The sequence below is a fragment of the Buteo buteo genome, unplaced genomic scaffold, assembly GCF_964188355.1.
Source record: "Buteo buteo unplaced genomic scaffold, bButBut1.hap1.1 HAP1_SCAFFOLD_50, whole genome shotgun sequence".
Classification (NCBI taxonomy): Eukaryota; Metazoa; Chordata; class Aves; order Accipitriformes; family Accipitridae; genus Buteo; species Buteo buteo.
Genome location: NW_027439216.1, coordinates 205,987 through 224,288, shown reverse-complemented (window position 1 = coordinate 224,288; position 18,302 = coordinate 205,987). Strand labels below are relative to the sequence as shown.

Genomic DNA, 18,302 nt, shown 5'->3' with positions numbered 1-18,302 from the left:
GCAGATGGCAGAGTGTTGAGGAGCGGGGCGGCTCAGCTGCGCTCTGAAATGAAACGGAGTTTTATGGTTTTAGAAGCGCGCTTGCCTTCACACCCCCAGCATCGGTCCCTGCCACAAGTTACGCAGCAGATGGCCTTGCACAATCTTGCAGCCAGAGGTGCCTCACAAACAGAGTGCAATCTCTTTGATTAACAGGATACAGGCCAGGAGAGATCTTTGGCCTCCGGTTCACGGCAGTTGTCCCGACTCCCCAGGCCACACACTGTTCGCACAGCGGGAGCGAGAGGCCTGTGTCCTTGGTACCAGGGTGTCCTTGCTAGTGCCGAATCCTCCAAGCACGAGGAGGGGATGTACTAGCCCCATCCCTGGGGTCCCGTAGAGCGCAAACAGCCCCAGCACCCCGACACCGGACGTTGGGCAGAATCCAGTGCTTTTCTGGGAGCACGCGGCGGTGGGTACCGTCTCCTCCTGGGTGTCACGCACCCAGGGAAAGCGCCGCCCCCTCCGAGGGGGATCCAGAGCTGCTGCTTTTCCCATCAGGAGACTAAAAGACCTGACAGCACTACTGGAGCAAGGGCTGGGGGAAAGCGTGCCACCGAGCGACACCGCGTGACCTTCCTTTGCGCCCTCGAGGTCCTTTTTCCTATTTCTGCCTCGCTCCGGTCAACGCAGCGAACAGAAGCACGGGCAACAGTCACAAATGCATTTGCCATCTGGCGCAAGGAGGCTGCGGCTGCAGCTTGGTCCCCGCTCGGCTCGGCTGCATCAACTTGCTCTTCTTCCCCCACCGGAAAAATACTGTTGAAAGCAAAGAGGATTTGCACCCGCAGACCCCGGGAGCCGCCTGTAGGCCCCAGGGGCACCCCAGCCTCCCTTAACCCTTTCCCTCCCCAGGACGAGCTGGGGAGGCTCTTGGGGGTGGGGCGGAACACAGGGAGCCCCCGCATTCCTTCCGGGGAGACGCCAAAGAGTCCTTGGCAGCCAACGGCCAGAAGGGACCATGGCGCGGCCACCAGTGCAGCTCCCACCGCGTGGGCCCTGGGGCCCCCCGGCGCCCCAGCTTTTCCAGCCCTTCGTGCTCCCCAAAACCTTCTACCCTCAAGGTAGGGACCGACCACAACCCCTGCAGGCCAGGGATGCTTTTGGGGACCAAGAGCGGAGGTGACCGCCGGCCATCGCTCCTGTCTCTCTCTTTTAGGCTCAGCCAACCTGTGCCGCCTGCCCGCGTGGGAGCAGCCCTTCCCTGCAGCCCAGGCACCCCAGGCCCCCCAGGCACCACCAGCAGGTATGGCACCCCAGTCTGTTCTGGCACCTTCGCCATCCCCATCACACCCGTTCCCCCGGCACTTTTCGCATGGGGGTTCAGCAAGCCCCGGTGAGCATCCTTGCCCTCGCCTGGGCGGTGCGTGCCCAGGAAAGCTCATCTGCAGAGAATTCCCCAAATATTTGGGGCCACCTCTCCCATTTCACCTCCTAGACGCGAGCCTCCTCCCTGATTTGCAACCCCGTCCCACCGGCACAGCAGCTCACCCCATGGGGATCGCCCCAGCCACAAGCTCCCCACGCCCCTGGCCCAGAGCTGGGGGATGTCGGCCATCGGGGGCCGGCTCGGCGGGTGCCCCTGGAGAGTCCCCCCGGCCCAGCACGGCTCCCCCTCACCCACACAGGTCTGCAGAGGGCTCCATGTGGCTGCCTCTTCGATCCCCGGGTCTTTGGCATCCAGTGGACAACCACCCACCTGCCTCCACCGGCCACCGCCACGCTCGGCCAAGGCGCCGCTTCTCTGCCGGGTGCTGCCCTGTGGGGTCCCGGGGGCTGCGGGGCCCCCCTGGCCTGGACAGCCCCAGGGACCCCCCAGGGCCAACCACAATACCTCGCACCCTACAAAAATCAGAGGAGTGGGGTGGCCCCAGCCCCTCTGGAGCTGCCAGTGTCCATCCCCGGCTACCAGCACATCGAGGGGCAGTTGGCACAGATCAACATCCCCAGCACGGCCACCCCTGTGGGGGCACCCCTGGGCAGCGATGTCTCCCCCAGCCCCTGCGCTGCCACCCACAATCAAGCCACTGGGGACACCGCAGGCGACCTTGCAGTGTCCGAGGAGATGCTCCTGGAAGAGGCCCTAAGGCTCTTCGATTGCTCCCTGGATGGAGTGGGGGTCAGCCAGGATGGTCCCAGCAGCGGCCCCATGCCTGGGGACCCTGCTGGCACCAGCGGAGAGGGGAGAGGGATGGCCCCAGCCCCCCCAGCGATGCCAACACCCATCCCCGGCCACAAGGACATCGAGGGGCCGTTGGCCAAGATCAACACCTGTGGCATGGCCACCCATGTGGGGGCACCCCCAGGCAGTGACGTCCCCCCCAGCCCCTGCGCTGACCCCCACAATCAAGCCCTTGGGGAGCCTGTAGGTGAACTTGCAGCGTCTGAGAAAGTGCCTCTCCAAGAGGCCCTAGTGCTCTTTGGTTGCTCCCCGGATGGAGTGGGGGTCAACCAGGATGCTCCCAGCAGGAGCTCTATGCCCGGGGACACTGGTGGCACCGGAGCAGCCACCCCCAACCGCGACTTCAGCTCGCTCTCGCTGCCTGAGGAGCTGCTCACCCCTGACTACTGCATCCCCGAGCTCAGCAACATCATGCTGAGCCTAGAAATATTCAACATCATCAGGATGGAGCCCCAGGAGCTGTGAGAGGATGCCGGGATGGACCTGCCACCATCCCCACCTGCCACGGCAGGCAAGCGGAGGAAGAGGCAGGCGCAGAGCTCCTTGCCAACGCCACCCAGCAAGCGCAGGGCTCTTGCAGCCAACGTGGGTGTGTGTGTGGGGGGTGGGGATTAGACAGGGGTGAGAGGGATGGAGATGGGGGGAGTGGGGGGTGGGAGAGGAGGCGTGGGTATTTGTTGAAGGGGAGGTCGGGGAGGGGGGTAGGGAGGGGTTAGACCAGCTTGGATGGGACCTTTTCTCTTGTCTTTTCAACTAAAAGCTCATTCTCCAGAACCGCTCCCTGCCTGTGTGGGAGGGGGAGGGAGAGCAGGGGGCACCAAAAAACAGCACCCGAGAGGTGCAAAAGCCCTGCTGAGCCCCAGATCCGAGCCGGGGAAAGCCCCGAGGGGAACCGAGCCACCCCCAGGGCCGAGTCACCACCAGCGGGGCAGGCAACGGTGGGGCGGCACACGGACGACTCCCCTCTCCCCTTCCCCAGGGGGAGCAGCCCTTTGGTGGGGAAGCCAGGACAGACAGGTCCCTGCAGGACTCACGGGCACGGCCCCACACAGAAAGCAGCACAGAGCCCCTGCGACAACGACAGACCTTGGGGGCCGGGGGGGACACAGGCACACACGACAGCAAGGGCTCCAACGCCTTCATCTTGAACCCCACCAGCGTCCCCTCCAGTGGGGACGGGGCTCGCTGCAGAGCCCTTCAAAGCCTCAAGACCATCACAGCCTTCCTCAGGTCCCACTGACCTCAGCCCCAGAGAGCCCAGCTTTGCCTCACTGACACAGCAAAATAACCCCAAATCACCCCAAGAATGGCGAGGGAGGGAGCTGCGGGCCAGGCAGGGACCCTCCTCCCCTTGTCTGCCTGCACCCATTTACACCCATTTACCAGCAAAACTCTCCCTGCAGGATGCAATTTGGTGGGAGCAAGATTTGTGGGTATGTCTGCACCCAAAACACAGCAGTACGTGGCACCCTTTAACTGGTGTTCTTCCCAAGCCCATTCACCTTTGCAGAAAAAGGGATTGTCATCCTGCACATGGCACAAAGCAGGACACACACAGCCCATGGTGGCTGAGAGGGTTATAAGGGAATAAAGGCACTGAGCTGGTAAATTCAGCCACCAGCACTTGAAATCAGACAGTGAGTCCCAACTCAAGAAGCGCTCGCTCTCCTCCCTGCCATCACGCCTCACCATCGAGCTATTCAAGCCGTGCCATTGTACCAGCTGTCCCAAGGGTGGCCCACAGCATCTGCCCAGCTTCAGCAGGCACCAAGGCCAACCCTTACGCTTCCCCTGCCTGACCCTCCGACTCAGCTCCAGCCCTTCTGGGGCAGCCCGTGCAATTTGCCATGAGCTGCTGTTAACACTCACGGGCCCACTGACAGTACTGGATTTACTCCAGTTTATGTCAGGAACAGTGAGCTCACCCAGGACATTCGGATTCTTCCCATCCTCCCACCAACCTTATTCATAAACAGCGGTTGGTTTGGTTTTTTTTAAACAGAGTATTTTAGGTAGATGTAATTACCGTGAAATGTAGCAAGAGGTCAGCAGACTGCATCATCACACAGACGGTCCAGGAGATGAGACGCGGTGAGCCGGGAGGACAGAGTCAGCCCCTTCCACCGTTCAGCCCCTGGAAACACTTTGAGACAACCAGAGGGTCGGGCTGCTCCAGTACAGCTCTCTCACTCCTGGCTCTGGAGCCTTCTTCTCACATTCCCCACATCCCTTCGGCCTTTCTAATCACAGGCTTTAGGGTCCCTACATACGTCCGTGAGCAAATATGGATTTGCCTGCACTGCCTACAGATCATAATCTAACTCCACACACCTTAAAGAAGCTCAGCGCACACTCCACGTTCTTACAGCTGCTTTGATTGCAATTCAGTCTCTAGTACATTACCCTTATTTATAATGCCAGGGCTTCAGCATGGTGCCTCAGGCACTCTAAAATTATTACAGGGCCCTTTTGACTTGCAATTCCCTTCCATTCAATTCCATTTTTAGTTGTCAGCAGAGACTCCCATTGACCAGCGGTGGAAGACAACCGTGCGCAGGCAGACAGCACTACTGCATGTTAAGCCAATCCTATAGAAATTACTTGCACGCGGCTCAACGCGACGGGTCATCTCAGTTTGAATGAGAAACACCGGGTCTGGAAGAGCAGGTGGCAGAGTGCTCCTGGGTGCAGCTTCCTTGGAGAGGTGAGACATCCAGGCTTGGAGCAGCACCAGGGGTGCTCAGCTGCAGCCCCTCGACAGTGCCATCCGTCCGGCTGATGCAGCCATCATTTAAAAAAACGGCGAAGGAAAGCGACTTTAACAATCAGAGCTCCGGTGAAATCAAACTTCAATTATTTACCAAATCTCACTTTTACAGTCACCTAGCAGCAAACCAGTTTCCACGGCTGGTACAAAATATTCAAACCATCAAAATATTTAGACATACCATACAGAATGTATGGAAATATGCTATCAGTTCCCCCCTTTCTGTTTGAGGCTACTAATTCTTTTAGTAGTCTCACTTGAACATAGCTTGTGTCACAGTTGCGCACAGCGTTCTTTATCTCCTTCCTTCCGTTCATTTATGCTAACATTAACAGGCTGTATTTAAGAGAAATGCTACTAACTTAGACAAATCTTTAAGTTGACAGCTTACTTAGCTGTATTTAGGAATACATGAACTAATCTACAACCATGCTGTTTTAGAAGAAGGTACCTTTCATATTCCTGGGTAAAAAAAACATTATATACAAAGACATTCTATGTAAATTTTATTTAATGGATATATCCTTTCAGCATTTTTTTTTTCAATATAATGACACCATTTCTTCAGCTAGAGAAAACAGTGAATTGCAGAACTACAAGAAATGGATTCCTGAGGATGACAGGGAGGTAAGTATTTTGTTGGCGAGTTATCGATGGGTTTATTTGCTTTTTTCTTATTTAATCTAGTGATGACTTTCCCCTTTGCCTGTTCTCAGCCAGGATTCACTCTAACAGCTGGTGACCAGGCAATCACACTCACTCAGTAAGTTATCAAACACCAGAGGCCTTCATTTGCATAGCCATGTTAATCTGCTGTTCACAGCACATCCTTCGGTTCACTTTTAATAAATAAATCCCACAAAGAAAATAGCAGAGGGGAAGGAAGGTTGCTGTGCTGCTTTCCAAAGCAAGCAGTAGCTCAGGCAGCCTCAGAAGGGATGGTTCTGCCCACTCTACTGAACAGAACAGCATCCTCCTCTGTGAGCACTACTGCTGCTTTCACGAATAGGCCCTCTGAAATAAGGTGCTCAGCATAAGGGTGAAGAATCAAGCCCCAAATCAGTTAACTGCTGGGCCAGTTCCTGGCTTTGCATTTCCCATGACAGTCAAAAGGAAAACGCATTCCTGCACTCTAGAGACAACATTTTTGATTTTCAGGCAAACTTTTTTCTCCTGTACCACCAGACCCTGGAGCCTGATGCATAGTTAGATGTTGAGGATTTCTTGGCTGGGCAAAGGCATGTGAGCAATCCAGCCGCTATGTGGGAACGAAGCATAAGTTTACAAAATACTGTGTCCTTGTGCGCTGGGAAAAAAGAAGATAAGAAGAGCCTGTCCTGACAAGCAACACCTGGATGCTGAAGAATGAGATAAGTAACTGCATCCACTGTGACCTTGGCAAGGTTTCATAGACAACTTTGAGAAAGTTCCCATGAGAAAATTGCGGAACCTACATAGCTGCAAACCACAAGTAGGTGTGTTTTAGTAACGAATAAACATTAGCAATGTACCAATCATATTAGGACTAGTAGGCATAATTATCGTAAGCTGTATAAATATGACCTATCTGTGCAAATAAAGTGAATCACTTCTATCACTCATATTGAGTCGTCTTCAGTGCATTCCTCTGCCGCTCGCAGTTAGACTTTTTCTAACCTTGACACATCACTGCTATTGCAAAAGCTCCAACAAATTCCTTTTGCTTTCTGTTCAAGGAAAGTTTCACCAATCTCCAGGAGAAAACAGCAGCCCCAGTTTAAATCCAGCCTGTGCCTTCTCTGCGCAGATAGTATGAAAGAAAAAACAAGAGGTGAAGTGTAAGCCAAAGTACCGCTGCTTTCCTAACCGACTAAAAGCACGAAGACCTCATCCTTGAAACAACACAGTAAATGACCCTGTGACAACAAGCACAATCCCACAGAGGTCACCAGATGCAGAAACACATCCTTCTTTCTCCAACACCTTTTCCCTTGGCCCCCCCTCCAAACAGCGCTCGTGCGGGCTCCAGATGTCTCCTACCTCGGAAGCACCTTCTGCCACAGCAGCAATGTTCTTCTGCAGAGTTCGACACCTCTGTCACCCCAACCTTAATCACAGGATGAATAAAGGGCCTGACAAAGTCTACAAGGGGTCCATCTTTCTCAGCCTTGTCCTCTTTTTTTAAGCTGCGGGGCTCTTGTCTGAATGACATTTTTCTAAGTACAGCTGGTAGATGAGTGTTGGAAATCGGTGCCAGGAGCTGAGGCTGGAAGAGAAGACAGGATTTTTGAGCTGGAAGGCGCGGGAGCCTGGGAGGGGGCAGAAGAGGGGCTCTGCAGCAGAGCGAGGGGCTCTGCAGTGAGGGGCTGCCAAACAGGGCGAGGCGCAAAGACGCCTGCGATGACGACTCGCTGGGCAAGTCTGTATTAGCGACTATAGTCTCCGAAATCACTCCCCTTCCACCTTCTGGAAGGAGCGGGGCGGGAAGATTCTCCCTGTGGGAAGCAGTCTGGGACAGGACGTGGGGGACACGTGGGGTTTGCGGAAGGGCTCTGAGCGAGCAGCAGAGGCTGCCGAGGCAGTGGTGCATCAGGAGCTCGGGGCAACAGGGGCAAGGCCTTTCCCTCCGTGCTGTGCCCCCACACTTACATCTGGACACCTGTGGCCAGGGCTACACTTGGGGCTGGAGTACGCAGGCAGGAGCCCTGCTGCCAGCTCACCCCCTGCTTACACACCTACCCCACGCACAGCACTGCTGCCTCCTTCTCCTGACCAAGGAAGCAACAGCCATAAGCTACCTCTCCAGCACGTGCAAGCAGGCCAGTACACTTTCAAACGCGTTTCCTCTAAAAACATCCCAGACAAAACAGATGCCAAGAGCGACAGTGTCATTCTCTGCCTCCAAAGAAGCGGGCTACTGCTGAGACTGTCCACTGCACACAGAGAGAGCGCTTTCCACCAGCCGTACCAACACACCCTCACCAGGTATTGCCTGTTGATTAATTACTTGCACTAGCTGATCTTCCCCACGTCGACTTTCGGAATGTTGGGCCATTATGGGACTTGGATTCCTCCCAGTACGAGGCAACAGCATCTTTTTAAAGAAATAAAAATAGCACTGCTAAATGGGTACAACTACCTCTCATATTACTAGAGTTACCACAGAACGCATCGTTGGTAGAATTCCACTCCGTCTGGGTGACTCACTCTCTCGATGATTTTTTGAGCCCTTACATCTTACCAGTTTACTGAAAAGGCAGGGGTTTTTTGGACAAAAGCCCAAATAAAATACTTCGCAGTCCATGTAATTCTCGGCCTTCCTATGTTCCTATAGGTCTGCTTCTCTAAAGCGGATAAATAAATCATGCATTTGGTTTTCAAGTAATGCTATCAAATGCCAGACAGACATCATCTAACCCAAGAACCCATTAACTGACCCAAGCTTTGCTCCCCACGAGACCAAAGTTTTAACACACTCAAGATTTAAATGCATTTTATCAAAACTGGAACATACATACCTATGTATATATCTCATCCCTTCTGCTCTGAACAGCACCAGGGAAAAACTGAAAAAAATTAATTCCAATAATTTACTCCAGAGCTGTCTTGTGGCTCAACAGGCTGATTCACAGGTCAAAGAAACTCGCAACGAAATAGCAGCAGAGCTACTTTCATTCTCCGTTTCCCAAGAAAGAGTATTGCAGTTATGTTTGCCAATATTCACCGTTTACACCCATTAACCAAACTTCCCTATTATTTATAACTTCTTGGGGTATGATTTCATCGCTTTTACACATATGCCCCTCTGCCTCGCACTACAACCATGGATCCTACTTGAGGTTGCTCACCGAGTACAGTACGATTTCACCTTAGTACACTTAGAAATATCTTTGTGAATGATATTTCACAGCATGCTCTTGCATGTCCCCTTCAGTTAGTAAACCATCATTGATACGCACTACGTATCTGTATTCCTAAAGTTGTCCTGTTTCTGTAAAACTGATCTTAAGTCAAGCTGTTATGCAGCTGTTCCATAATTAAATTGCATACCATAAAAGCTGACGTAGAAAGCATTACCACGTTGCAGAAGGTAAATATTCATAGATTAAGCTTGTTCTCTTTAGCTTGAAGAACTAGGCAAATTAGAGATCAGAACTTCTAAAATTAATCAAAACCTTGGCAGATGTATTAACAAAAATAAAGCTCAGTGTTTTAAAGAAAATAAAAAGAGTCTGCTTTAGTTCAAGCTCTGCTAAAATTACCTGATGGATAGGTGCCTAACGTGCATCCTGTGCCAGACACTCTGTAGGCACAGAGACCTTTCTTATACACTTTCTTAATTACCTGCATTGCTTATCAATACTCACTCATTCATATAGGCATAGTCATTTAAAGCAACTTATCTTAGTAGGGCTATTTTCATCACAGCTCGCTTTGAATACTGTCTCATTTTGGCAACATCAACTGGTCAATCCTTAGGTATACATCGGATTCCCACAGGTACCCACACATACAGAATCTGGCACTTGTGAGACAATGCCTGTGCAAAGGCTAACGAGGTGGGTAAAACAGTCTCATTTGGTGCATCCAGGATGGGTGCTGCATCCTCTGTCCACAGCGTGGACAAACACAGGACTAAGATGCACGCGATACAGTGAATTTACTGGGTGAGAAGGGAGAAAGCGGAAGAGGATTTGCCTTCTGAAACTGGACAGTACTCTTCTCAAGAGCAAGAGCTGCCGCTTTTATTAACTGTTTTCAAAAATCTGCAGCTAAGAGGACTCCTTTGAGCTGAGTACTTAACAGTCCTTCTCCACTTGTACATACTTGACAAATACAAGTGTATTGCCCCTTAGGGTGTGTTTTGGCTTGATGGGGGTTTTGTTTGTTTCTCCAGAAGAAATTACTAGGAAGTAGTAAATGTCAGCAGCTCTTCAAGTATGCTTGTGTGTTTCTGCATGGTTTGTAGCCCTGCCTCCAAAGGAAAAACACAGGCACACAGTTTAGCATTGAAAATACTTCACACTGTACTGATGGCTTCTTTTCTTCTGAATCTCAGTTTGTAATTGTTGGAAGCCAGTTTTCTAGTCATAAACTTAGGTGAGCTATTGGAAAAACCTGCTGTATATTATCTTTATACTGCTATCCACCAGCATGGAACTTACTGTCCTGTAACTACACACCTCAGATTATAAAATACATATGCACGTGTTCATTTCAAATGATCAGTTATTTACGTCATAGCTGAAGAAACATACCTCAACGTGAGAAAACAAGTATACACCTACTCACTCAACTGCAAGTTGTAAGCTTCACTGCAACACACCTTAGACTTTTAGTTTCTTTCCAGAGGTGAAGATGACAACAGAAAGGCTAGACTCCAATGCTGTTTTCACCTACCCTGAATGTTATTTCAAGTTATTGTTCTGTGATTAATACAAAGATTACACAGTGATATGGCTTGAAAGGCTGACCATCTTTCACGCACTCTGCAGAGTGGGAGGTTTTGCACATGAATCATAGAGAAATGGGAATCAGCACAGGTAGATCAGTGATTTGTCTGTCACACGTATAACAAAGTGTTAAGAGGTTAACTTGCAATTTGTTTCATTTTTATCCTTACATCTCCACCACTGGTAAGCCAGTTGGGTGAGATCCTTCATTTCTGTAATTCCAACTGGTTTACACTGTACTCAAAATTTCCACCTCTAAACATGGGCCCACTCAAAACAAACAACAGATTTCAGGTTTTAAAAACACTTTTTTAGTTTTAAAACATCTCTAAGTTTTACAGCAGTCCAGTTGTATGTGCAACTCCTTGCCCGTAAATCCACCAGTCTGATGCTCATTTACATCATAGGTCTTTCACCGAGCGCAATGTTCCTGAGGTGGGTACAATGCGATATGTGCCAGTGTAGACTCTTTTCCATTACCAGGGAAGGTAAAAAGATGCTTTAATATCACTGAAAATTCAGGCTGGATGGAAAAACACACAAGTAGAAAATGCTGATTTCAAAAATGCCAAGGCACATCCTTTCATTGCCCACATGGAAAAAACCCATAGACCAGGTATGGCTATGGAGATCTCTTCCTCCACCCCACTACTGCCTAAAAGGACAACGGGCAGATTTTTCACGCTGCTTGGGACCCACAAAGATCTATAATTTGCTATTATATTTCTGCATGCAGCCTCTGCATCATGTGGGAGCAAAGAAATGCTCCTGCTGCCTTGCAGCCCTGCCACCCCACAACTCTCAGGACACCTCAGAGCTCTGCACATCCACATCGGTTCTCCTTGGGTGGACATTCCCAGAGGAATTATGCTGCTGTGAGCATGCAAAACTGCGTAATCCAAGCCACTTGAAGGAGATACAAAACAATTGTACATTTTCTCCTTAATAAACAGTCGCTCTGGACACAGAAGTCACAGACTGTCTCTGTTCGGCAGCACGTGGGATAGCGGCGCATCAGTCACATCCTACATTTTCTCTGTGTTGTTTCTTTCTTGTGCAACACTTGCAGATATCCACTGGGGAATATGGTAATCCCAAAACACTGCTGCCTCCATGCCTCCACAGTCCATGTGAATTTCTCAACTTGGGTCTTTTCATGTGTCTGATATTTACAGGGACAGAATCTCCGGCTTTGCTTGTCATCAATAATACATCTATCCTATGAAGAACAAGAAGACTGGGACACCAAAAAAACCCCCAAACCCAAATGACAGAGAAGTCCATTTCTCTTTCAACTGCCTGAAAAAACACTTTCCTCCTGGACCCCTGTGGATATACGCAAAGAGAGAGAGAATGCAGCCTTTGAACAGTAACTGGCATAAATCTTTCTCCTCTGATCATTCTCCCTCTGACTCATAAATCTCAATCCACCAAGAAAATAGTGCACAGCTCTCACAAAGCATGACATGCACCTAGAAGGGAGCCACAATTAAAAGAAGAGACAAGAGAGACAAATGATATGGGAGCCATTTCCTTAAGGAACAGAACATTTTTCCCTTCTTATTCGTCATAATGACTACCAGTAAATAACAGGAACAAGCAACAGGTTTGAATACAACACCGATGAATTTAACTTTAATGCAAGTAAAGTGCCTTATTACAAGTCTGGATTGAAAAAGATGTTGAGAAGGGTGGTTTTCAGAGAGACTGCTTACATTTTAGTGTTTAGCGAGACCTGAATCTGCAGTAGATGGGTACAAAAAACAATGAGAAAATGTCTTCTTTTTTTTTTTTTTTAACAAGTTAGGGCAAGTGAGAGTCATCTCTCATTTTTGTGTGTTCTTTAAAAAAAGAAGAAGAAAATCCAAATGAAAAAGGCAATAAACAAATACTGAGACCTGGGAGGGAAGGCGGGCTTTATTCTACCCCACGACTAGCCCTCGACTCCTGTTCTTCTGCGGTCATGGTCACAGCTCTCCCGCATAGCATCACCTCCCTCTCTGATTTTCAGACCTCACATACTAGCTTAGGGAGCTACAGCCAAGCTTCGGTGCTGCCCAGAGAGTGTCAAAACGTGAGAGGTGCTAAAGGAGTCCTGTAGGTCCCTCTCCACCAGCTCACTAGAGATGGGCTCTTGCTAGGACTCAGGCAAGGTAGGGGGAAGGCTGGCTCGTACCCCTTATTCCCACTGATGCCACCTTGACCCACATGATTGAGCCTCGTGGGCTGACTCCCAGCACGCGGTGCTGTGACTGAAGTTTTCGCATTTGGAGCGCTGCAGCATCCTCTCTATCCTGTCGATCAAATGGCCAGTCGCTGGCATGAGCAACAGTTTACATCACTCACAACCGAACCCGAAATACAGGAAGATTAGCTGCCAGGCCCATTTAAGACTCCCAAAGCAGAACAGAAGCAGATAAGGGAAGCAAAGCAAACCCTCCTTGGAAAGATAAAGAAACTTTGCAGCTGACACAGGAAAAGCAGCTATTAAGGTAAGCAGGGGTGTTACCAGTCTCAAGCTAGAAGTATTTTGAAAGGTGACAGCAATTAAGAACCCATGCAAGCCTTGAGCTTAAAAACACTCTGACCTTGAAGGAACTCAATCTGCCTTTCTGGTTCCCAGGACATATGGCCTCAGTAACAGATGATATATATCACTTCCTAGTTCAGTATAGCTACATAGGTATCCCGTAAGGCTTGTCTGCTACAGGACAGAGGGTCTTTGCCTCACCTGCTGACTCTTCAGCTGCCTGCTACCCTGGCTGATCACTTTGGAATCACTGCTGCCCCAAGCCCCCATGTGCTAGATGGAGCCAGCCGGACTACTCCATGATTCCAGACCAACTTCAGCTGTCACACAGGCCCTGGACCAGGATGGCAGGTTGCACTGAACATTTTGTCTCAGGCGAGCATCTCCACTCCTCCCTGGATGTCACCGTCACCTTGTACCATGGGATCTCTCCTGCCACAAGATCCAGCACAGCCATTACAACCCATAAGCACCACCGCAGTCATATACCCCAATCCAGTGTCCTGGGTCTTCGGACTCAAAAGAACAGCCCGTCTCTCCCGTACATCAAAACCAATCAAGTCTAGCAGAAATGATGACATCTTGGACACATCGAGTTTTCCGCTGGAACAGTGCCACCCTGGTGACTTGGTTCACTCCAGGCAGCAGTCTGGGGACAAACGCAGCAGTTTCTCTCTTACCCTCCAATATAAAGCACTTCCACAAACTTCTAGGTGGTATTGGGAGAACAGCACCCAAACTGTCTCTCGTTTCTCTGCTCCCTCTGCTGGGTGCCAGCCCAGCATTATCAAAATGCCTGCTTGGGTAGCGCTGCCAGGCAGCGGCACACAGAAGCTAAAGCAGGCTGTAAAGTTACTACACAGTCTCCCAAAGAGCTCAGTAATTACCACTGTTAATTCTTACCAAGAACAATACCACCACTACTCTTTACAGGGACCAAGCAGATCAAAAAGCAGATCCGGGAAGAGAGTTTCCGAGTTACAGGCTTCAGTGTCGGCAACCGCTGACATCTCCAGCCAACAACCAGATCACGCAGCCCGGACAAGGCCGTACGCCCACCACCTAATATTCCACACTGGCATCAGTCCACAGCCACTGCCAACCATTGTACGTACATGGATGCTGATCCACGCACAGCTATTCAAAAAGAAAGGCATCACAGCCCCTGTAATTGTGAACTTGCATCTTGGTGCAAAGAAAGACAGTGGATATATCGGGTTTGTTGCATAAAGTGTGGGCCAAGAAGCTAATCACTTCTATGTGTCTCATGATACTTTTTTCCCTTGTCAAAAGGGGATAATCCACCATTCTCCATAGTCCACTGTATTTTCAAACGTAATTCCAGTTGGGGCCTCCCCTGCCTTTACTAGGCAAACAGACTAAATGCCAGTGAGAATGGATTTTAAATCTACATTTTAAGCACTGGAGAAGTAGAACTAGTCAAGACACAAAATTACTTACAACTGCTCCCTCACTGCAATATTCCAAACAAGATGATACTACAAACTCTTTCAATTCTCTCTTTAGAAAGGTAATCAGCCTTGCATAGACCAATCTGGGGCTGGTTCTTGGTATCTTCAGAAAAGAGATAGTAAAATAATTGTATAAGACAATCAAGACCCTTCGGAACACTTCTTCATTAGGGAGGGATCGTGCACTAGACTTATGCCGGGTATAGAGAGGGGGTCGGTTTCATTTGGGTTTTGCTTTACATCTTAAAGATGGATTATTACCGCAGGAAAAGTACAACCAAAATGATTGAAATAGTCACATTCCTCCTTCCATAAGGTTTAAATGCATTTCAAGCTCATATCTGGAAGCGGAACAAAATCAAACATAGATCTCCTCCTAATTTTCCAAGCTACAGAACAATAAGTACCGCACAGTAGAAAACAAGATCTAATACAAGAGGTGGCAGCTGGGATTTCATGCTGCTTGTATGTATTCACGTAAACAGATATGCAATCACAAGCAAGCATCACTCCTTTGACACTGGAGAGGCATTCTCTTTCTAGCTGCGCATGGAAGGGATAGTTTCGCCATACACTGCTCCAACAGCAGTGAATCAGAACTAGCAAGGGAGTCGCTGCATTTTACAGTTCGTAGCAGTCACGTTCGAAAGCAAGGCCTGGTGTTTCTCTCTGTAAAACCAGTTCATGCAAGCCCAACGTGGCCCCACGCACCCCCTGAGATTCAGCCACCAGATTCCCAATTAAGACATGCTGAACCGGACAACTTGGAAAGTACAGTTCAGTCCCCAAAAGGCAACAGGGTAGCAAGATCTTCCACTAGCCTCTAGTAAACAAGAAACAAGGAAAGCCCATGCTTGCCAGGCAATCACTTACCCTCAGACACACCAGGCAAACTCTGTCTCGGAAGCACTTGAAGATCACCACCCACAGACGACCTTGATGAATCAAACATGCAGCCCATCATACAAAAGATGCTACTGCCTCCTAAGCCCCAGTTTGCACCATAATATCAACAAGATCCCAAACTCAGTCAAAACACCACAGTGTTCTTATTTTCTCGTGTCTTTAGACAGTAATTGCAACGTACCCTCTTCTCTTCCACTCCCCTGCACAGCTCAAGCGCACACAGGGCTTCCTTTCTTTATGAAACTAGACAATTAAAATTTACTTTGTAACAACAATTTGTTTGGATTCCCATCTATAAAAGCCTCCAAAAATGCCACACTGTACAGTAATTGCTCTACTGGTGAAATACAAAGGTTCGGTAATGTTTATAAAGCCATTTAAACTGCATGAGCAAAACTATTTTGCTTAATGACATTTTCCAACCCTTCATGCTATGTACAAGCTCACTTCTTCCAAGAGTCACCCCTACTCACATGATCAAATCATGCCACTTGAAACGCTCTGACATTATTTGGGCATATAAAAAGGTTGAAATTATCGTGACGACGGCAACCTAAGGACTGCAGATACCCAGAATCTGGTATCAGAAGTGAAAGCTGAAAAAGAGTTAGATCTCTTGAAATTACACATTTTAAATACCAGAGACACAAAGTGTTTAAAAGCCATTCAATACCAGGGCTCACCATAAAACCATAAAACCATAGAAGGTTCTGAAACACTTGTCCTGAATCATTTCAATGGAAATATTAAAGGATGAAAACGCTCCATGGAATTACAGGATTCATTTATATAGACTGACAAACTCACTTTGTGGTAACATGTTTTTAAATGTCAAGCAGCATAAACAAGGTATCTGAAATTACCACCTAATACAATGACTTGAACTTCAGCGCCTTCAAAATCACAATTCTACAAAGACTGAAATAAGTTTGACAGACTGAGGTATAATCAAAATCACTGGAGTCAAGAGAAATTTATCCAAAGCAAAAACCATTTCATGCTTGCACACATGTATGTGTACTAGAAAAGAAAAGTAGAGCGTAGGTTTTCAACAACGACCAAAAAAAGGCTCGAAAAACACTTGGAAAAAATAAATTCTGCCACTCACTCCGCTTTTGCTGGGCACGCCAATTTTCACATTTTGGTCAAAGATCACTCGGCTTCTCCAGTTTACCTCACTTTGAGAAAATCGTTTTCAGAAAACATGCCTCCAAGAAACATCGGACAACGGTACGTCCACACGATTAAATAAGAGGTAGGAAAACCCAGCAATAGATCTATCACACACTTTACAACAGCAGCGATCGCTTGCTTGCAAGCCCCTGGCCAGAATCCTTCTCCTTGGCAAAATAAATTAATGCTAGACAGTTCTCAAGACATCACATCAACAGGAAAAGGGTTAGCTCTCCCTCGCATCAATAAAGCACATCATCTGACCTAAAGCGCAAGTCTTCACCACTAAACCACTTTCAGAAGAAACAGTGCCAACCTTCAAAGACATCTTCCTAGAGTGAGCTGTCTCTCCTGACCATTTTGACTAGTTACAGACTTTATATCTGTCTAGTTCTTCATCTTTTAGGAAGGCTAACGAGGTCAGAGAAGTAAAGGACAAGTCCAGCCAGTATTACTTATGGACCTCTTTTTTCACTGTTGTTCAGTACAGATACGCAGCATTGTGGAATCCTTTGGGACCGATTTCTCCCACCAAACCCACACTGCAGACTTCATCTTAAAAACATATCCTCTCAAGGATAAACAAAAGTAAGCTCATATCCGCCAGACCTGAAAGATGTTTTCACCAATGCCTCAGGACTGTCCACTGCTGCTAGTTCATCTGCTAAGCTTTCTTCAGGAGGTCTCGGGCCACTGATGATGGTCGGCTTTGGCCTTGCCTTGAGGTTGCCGGTCAGCCCACCGATAATGGGGTTCCACAAGCAGTTCTGTCATTTAAACCCTGCAAAACCAGACAGTCAGCAAAATACATTCATAGGCCTACTGCCCAGCCTCTCAGCAGTCTGCAAAACAAAGACGCTCTCTCATCTTTTTACCTTTGCATCATCACCAGTTTGGGATTAAGCCTGAAAACCCAAAATAAAGCTCCAAGTGGAAATAAGCACTAACTTTCAGCTCATTCCAAGTCCAAGACCACAATGCTTCCCATAAAAAGATTTGGTTACAGAACAGGGAGTTTTCACATCTCAGTAAAAACCACCCTCTCCACATTAACTTCCAGCTTAGCATGTATTGGCGTGCCTGTATTTGAAGCCAAAGAACTAACCAGAAAACAAAGTATCAAATCAATACAATAGTAATCGTTGCGTTTCTTAGTGCTTAAATTACAGATTTGAGATATCACTGAAGGGCGCCTATCAAAAAAACATACTTCTTTTCTGCTGAAATTGCAACTTTTCCCAGCAGACATTCAAATGCCAAAATATTTCTATGGATGGCCTTTTTACACTTACTTCCAAGAGTCACCAGGCGCCTCTTGCATGTCATTCAGAGAACCCATCCTCATCTGTAAGCCTAGCTCCACTGACAAAGTACAATTAGCACCCTTCAGTCAGATCTCCTCCCCACCCCTGAAGAACAGAAGACCTGACTTACAGCTCCTCAAATTCAAGGACAGGGAGGGATCACTCCCCGCTTGCGGTCACGGTCACAAGACAGGCTCAACCTGAGGAAGAAACCAAATCAACGTAACCTGCTACCCATCAAATCACAACAAGGCTACGAGGAAGCAAAACCCAGCCTGAGAACAGCTTCCCCCCGGGGAGCCCTCCCGCCTTCCCGCCTCAACTCCACTCACTCCCCGCTCTCTCCACCTCCTCCCCCCGGCGGCGCAGGGGAACAGGGGACGGGGACGGGGGCTGGGGTCGGTTCCTCACCCCTTGTCTCTGCCGCTCCTTCCTCCTCAGGGGGAGGAGGACTCCGCGCTCGGCCCCTGCTCCGCCGGGGGGTCCGTCCCTCCCGC

At 48.8% G+C, this 18,302-nt stretch overlaps 1 protein-coding gene across 1 annotated transcript; it reads left to right on the top strand.

The window, feature by feature from the left end:
• Positions 1 to 1,000: 1,000 nt before the first annotated feature.
• Positions 1,001 to 2,686, top strand: LOC142027652 (proline-rich protein 22-like). The gene is made up of 2 exons (XM_075021944.1): positions 1,001 to 1,103; positions 1,578 to 2,686. Exons 1-2 carry the CDS (start codon positions 1,001 to 1,003, stop codon positions 2,684 to 2,686), a joined length of 1,212 nt encoding a protein of 403 aa, XP_074878045.1.
• Positions 2,687 to 18,302: the final 15,616 nt, after the last annotated feature.